General features: G+C 33.3%; 1 protein-coding gene across 1 annotated transcript; it reads right to left on the bottom strand.

Moving 5' to 3' along the window:
- Positions 1-4,707: 4,707 nt before the first annotated feature.
- LOC121214778 (protein NETWORKED 3C) lies at positions 4,708-5,915 on the bottom strand. Its single transcript, XM_041088996.1, has 2 exons — positions 5,755-5,915; positions 4,708-5,675 (listed from the first exon to the last, which is right to left on the bottom strand). Exons 1-2 carry the CDS (start codon positions 5,825-5,827, stop codon positions 5,017-5,019), a joined length of 732 nt encoding a protein of 243 aa, XP_040944930.1. The 5' UTR covers positions 5,828-5,915; the 3' UTR covers positions 4,708-5,016.
- Positions 5,916-6,153: the final 238 nt, after the last annotated feature.

Genomic DNA, 6,153 nt, shown 5'->3' with positions numbered 1-6,153 from the left:
AGATTTCCCACTCTTTCAAAAATTGCCAGAGATGTGTTAGCTATACTGGTTTCTACGGTTGCTTCAGAGTCTGCATTTAGCACTGGAGGACGTGTGCTTGATCAATATAGGAGTTCTTTAACTCCTAAAATTGTACAAGCTCTTGTGTGTACTCAAGATTGGATTCGAAGATCATGATCACAAGAAGACATAAAAAAGATTGAAGAACAAATCCAAGAGCTTGACAAGATTGAAATGGTATGTTTATTGTTTTATTTTAATAGTTTCAATTTTTTTACCATATCACTCTTACTTATTTAATTGATTCAATGTTTAGACATTTCTTGGAATGCATTAGAGCCTACCCTAGATTCATGAGCTTTCGTGAGTTGAAGGGTATGCTTACTACTATCTTATTCTTGTTGATTTATAATCTATTCGCTTGTTTATATTATTTGAGTTTTTTTAAATGCGTATATTTCTATTATATGCTAAATTTTTGCTCATGGTTTTTTTTAGGTTTAATGCAAATGGAGATATTTTGGAGAGATGAAATGAATATATTTTGGAAAGATGAAATGGATATAAATGGAGAATGTTAAAAACATACATTTCAATTATGTTTTAATTCAAGACTTGTGTAATATTTTTAATTATGTAGTGATTCAAAGACTTATGTAATATTTTTAATTATGTAGTGATTCAAAGATTTATGTAATGTTTTTAATTATGTAGTGATTTAATTCGGGTAATTTTCGGGTAATTCGGGTAATTTGGATAATTTTCGGGTAATTCGGGTAATTCGGGTAAGTCGGGTAATTCGGGTAAGTCGGGTAATTCGGGTAATTCGGGTAATTTTTAACCAAAAATGAATAACACATATTTTTCGGTTAATTCGGTTAACCGACCTTATTAACTGAAAAAAATTTCGGTTCGGTTAATTATTTTTAAAAAAATTCGGTTCGGTTAACGGTTAAAAAATTTGAGAGGTCGGTTAATTCAGTTACAAGAATTTCGGGTCGGTTAACCGGTCGGTTAACCGACTGAACACCCCTAGTCAAAGTGAGTCTTAGAATTTCGATCCCTATTTTGATCGCACACATCCGCAACGAGTTCGGTTACACCGTGTCCTACCACAAGGCATGGTTGGCAAAGTAAAAGGCGTTGGAGAATATGTACAGCGGGTGGGAGAAATTCTACAACAAATTGTGGCAATAATGTCAAGTACCGGAGTGGAACGTATCAAGTTCCGTAATTGAGCTACAAACGAAATTTGTATATTATGATGATGTATTTGTCCTGAGAAAAAAAGTTTTCCAGTATTTTTTCTGGACTTTCAAGCAGTGCATAACTAAATTTTGGTACTATAAGCCACTTATCCAAATTGATAGCTCATTCATGTATGGGAGATACGAGCATTTGTTAATAGTTGTTGCATAATATGGTAACTAGAGAATTCTGCCAATAGCTTGTACAATAACTCCAAAAGAATCCAGTGATGACTAAGATTTATTCTTAACTATCCTGAGAAGGCATGTTGTGCCACAGCCCGATCTGTGCATCATTTTCAATAGGGGCACTGAAATTCATGCCGTTTTTGAACAATGTTTAAGCCTTTGGGATCGTACATACCATAGGTATTGTGTGTGTCACATAAGGTCTAACTACATAAGCCGATACGATAATGATGCGGAGCAACAACATGTCATTAACATGGGTATGTTGTGCATAGAATTTGTTTCCTATACTATAGTTTGACATATACATTTTGGGTCACTTTTCTTGAATGTGTTATTGATTGTTATTAACAAGGTACGAGCTCATCCAACATCAATTCCATGAAATGTTGGAGAGACTACAGGCCGTAAACCAACTGGGTATGTGGTACCTTGATAGGATGCTTCTGGAGCAATTGACGCAATAGAATGACAGAGGATTAAGATACATGCACATGACCTCGAACTAGTGGAATGCATTAATTCCATACTGAAAAAGATGCATCATTTGTTGATAACCTCGGTGGTCAAGGAAACATATTTTCGATTAGCAGTATTGTTTCCAAAGCGAGCTGAGACATACACGGGACAGCTAAAGGGCAGTCATGTTTGGTGCGAGTCAGTGTTGAAAGATATTGGGGAAAATGTAGAAATCGCGAACTTAATGACTTTAGTGTGCCACTTATGACCAAATCTAGTATTTCGAGTTAAGCAACCCCATAAACCCGAACGTGGAGTTATTGGTGTAGCGTACCGCGTAGACCTCAGACAAATGACATGTGACTATAGGAGATTTCAAGCACTTTGTTATCCATGCATACATACAATTGTTGCATGTGCCTCAAAACGTATAAATTGCATGACCTACGTTGACGAAGTTTACAGACTTGAACGAGCATATAATGTTTGGAAATCTGAATTCCCACCTGTCCCTAATGAAAGCATATGGCCGCCTACATCGCATACTCCTTTCGAGTTGGTACTAGATGAGAACTCGCGGCACAAGCCGAAAGGTCGACTGAACTCAACTCGTATTCGGGGAAATATGGATATTCGGGAGCGGGGAGACACACCGAGGATATGCAGATATTGTAGGAATCCAAGGCATTTGAAGCCAACATGTCCACACAACCTGAGAGCATCTAGAAGAAGAGCTAATTAAAACACTAACTTACTAACTTATTCGTTTATTCATTAATTTTTTCTGTAAAGTGCAAGTTATTAGAACTTCTTCAAGTAAGATATATTACAATACGCAAGCCAAAGTTTTAATCTGAAATTAGAAAGTTTCTAATCAATTCTTTGCTTTCTTAAAATTTTGTACCTAACAAATCGACGAGAAAAAAAATAAAAAAGTAACATAAATAATTGTAAATTTTAAACTCATTATATGATATGTTACAAAGCAAACCAATTTAATAAAATTTTTTGGGGTTAATTTATACATATATGTTGAAGAAGAAAGACAATTGAGAAAGTAGGCTGAAAATTTTAAAATTTACCGATCTATTCCTTAAAACTATGACCATGTCTATCCCAAACACGAATAAAAATAAATCTACAAACTTCTAATTTCCAATCGCAAGAAAAAAAATAGAAAAAATAATTTTTGGGTAAGTGAAAATGCATCCTACATGGCGCATTTTCACTGATGTGACAGTGAAAACTCTCCCTATAAGACGTATTTTTCTTTCTCTCCAAATACAATATAGATTGGTAAATTTTTTAAATTTCAACATAGTTTCTAAAATAATTTTTATATTTTGTTAAACTTTCAAATATTTTAATTAGATAAAAACAAATTTAAATAGGTTATCTCAATATGAATACTCATAATTTGTAGTATGAATTATTAACAAGTCCATAAATAGGACCTTTTAGAGAGTTAGACAGAACTTTTGGCTACATTGAACTTTGGTGCACATTGCAAACTAATTGTTTTGGCATTTTTATTATTTTGTGGATTGCTAAACCTTTTTTTTTTCTAGTTAAAGAAATTTTGAAGTTTGATTCGCAAAGTTTGAAAGATCTAATTATTCTTAATCTTTTCTTTGTTCTTTTGCATTTGCATGTCTTTTGATTTAATTACAAATATTCAAGTTTGTTGAAGATTGGTACCGTATTCAATTGCTTAGCATGTATGTCTTGTCAATAAGAATTGTTAAATCTATAATTATTTAGTTTAATCTAATACAAGTGACAAATAACATAGTTGGGCATGACGAATATATGCATTTTATGTTGGTTAGAACTAGGTATCACTCGATCTTAATGTTACTGGTAAGTAGACCTGTTCAAGGGTAAGGTAGCCCATCCGGTTTGAATTCAATTTAAATAATAAAAAAAGTAACTTTTTTAATTGTAATGTAATTATAAAATATATAAAATATCAATAAAAAATATATGCATTTTAATATTTTATTAATTTTTTAATATTAAAAAGATCTTTTTTGGGTGAGCATAGGCATGAAAACTTTTTTGGAACCGAGTCTCAGTCCGACCCGGTTCGGCCCATAAACAACTCTACTGGCAAGCTAAATCATAACTACAAAGTTATAGGATTGTTTATTGGTAAGGGAAATAATTTCAAACGTGTTGCCACTTGGTCATTGAGATGATAAGGAGAGGTTGATTGTTAGGCACGACATCGGTAACTATAACTAATTTATCAAAGAACAATGAAAATTATCTTTGCGTAATAATCAAACTCACAAATCTAACGAAAATTTTACTTTTAGATAGAGCTTCCTCACATTAATTTTTTTTCCTTAATTTTTAATTACTGTTTTTTCTGCAAAGTTTTAAATTTAGCTTTTAATTTTAGTTCTCTTTGAATTTAATTTTAATTTGGAGTTTTCTCAAGAAAAAAAAACCTATATATTCATCTTTATTATGTTTACTTTTATTGAAGGAGTAGAATTGATATCTATGGACTCAGCCCTATTCACTACTATCCATAAATTTATTTATTTATTTAGTAGGAATTTATTTTTGGTAATCTCAAAAAAGTATATGATATTTTCTTATATATTGAGTTTCTTGAGTATTTCAAATAACACAAAAAAATATATTTGAATGAAAAGTAGTCTATTTTATTAGGAGTGAAATCGAGTTTTAGTAAAAAAATAAATTTTAAATAAATTCATTGACTAAATTGATTTTGGTCTTCGAGACAAATAGTAAAAGATAAAAGCAATACTATATTTATAGTCATTAATTTATTAAAAAATGATTTAAAAATAAAATTATACTTAAAATATAACATTCTAATAAAGTTACCGTGGAAATAAAATTGGAGCATACAATGATGCAGCGCAAGCCGAAAAAGAACTCCAGCCCATCAATCAGGGCTTGTTGTACGATCCATCAGAAATACTATGCAAAGCATCAGCCCATTCATGATGGAGGAGAATAATTAGACACTATCCTAAGGAAACATATGATCCAGATATAGAGGGATATTGTGTAGCAATAGTAGCCTGAGTTTTATTGTTATCGTGGGAGGAAGTAGGATACTGAAAGAAATTGCCTCCAGGAACTTTCATTTCATAAACTTCCCAAGGAATAGCCTCTTTAGTCTTGATACTTGAGACCGAGTGTTGTTGGCAGTCAGGGCCTTGTTCTCATCCATCTTCATCTTGGAACAAAGATCTCTAATTATTTCTCTCTTCTCATCGTTTCTCCTTATCAACTCAGCCTGGTGACTTAAGTTATCCTCTACCAGTTCCGACACCTTGAACCTTAGTTCATTCCACAGCTTCTCATTTTCCAACATGGCCGCTTCATAACCATCACTTGTATTCCGCTGCATTCCAATGCCATTGCTCCTTTTCTTTTTCTCTCCCTGCCTAATTTTATCCTCTGCCTTCATCTTTGACTCCTTGCTAGACACATGGTTCGAGACATCATCGTCGAATTCAGTCTCAAGATCAGGATCTTCAGCATTCAACTCAACATATCCTTGGACTTGGTTGACAGGACTTGACAACGACGATAATAGTGTTGGATGAGAACCGTGGTTGAGTTGGGATCTCAGCTGCTCGTACTTATCAGCTAAGGAGCGGTAGGATTTGTGCAAGTCTTCAACCATTTGGATGAGCTGAGGTCTCTTTTGATAGTACATTTCAGCCCTCTTGGCGAATGAATCTCCCTCATCTTGCAGGATAATGCTAAGAATTCCATTTATTTTCATATCAAAGTCTGCATAACCAATTGACAAGCGTATGCCAGAAAACTTAAACCAGTGTATGAGCATGCACAATATGATTATAAATATTACCATTGGAGGCAGCGACATGAATGGGATCCATTCGAATCAACTGAACAAAGTATGTTTGTTGTAAGTAGCACATGACAAATGAAAAGCAGAAGAAGCCATGGGGGAGAAGGGGCAAACAACCCCACAGAATTGATTTCTAATGCGTATGACTAAAGTAAAAATTCTAATTTTGCAGCCAAGGCATATTATTGAGCTTGTCTCTTCTTGAAGCAAATGCAACACTAATATCCACATATGGTTGAAAGGACAAGTTGGGTAACATGCATGGGCCCAAAACTACTAATATTGTGATTATGTGAATCAAATGCTTTAATATTTTGTTTCACAAATTAAGTAACTCCATTAATCGAATTTATTAAGATAGTTAATTACATTTTAAACACCTGTTTAAACTAGTAT

This window comes from Gossypium hirsutum, chromosome D02 (genome assembly GCF_007990345.1).
Source record: "Gossypium hirsutum isolate 1008001.06 chromosome D02, Gossypium_hirsutum_v2.1, whole genome shotgun sequence".
NCBI lineage: Eukaryota > Viridiplantae > Streptophyta > Magnoliopsida > Malvales > Malvaceae > Gossypium > Gossypium hirsutum.
Note: the sequence above shows the minus strand (reverse complement) of the source record. Positions and strands in the feature narration are given on the sequence as shown.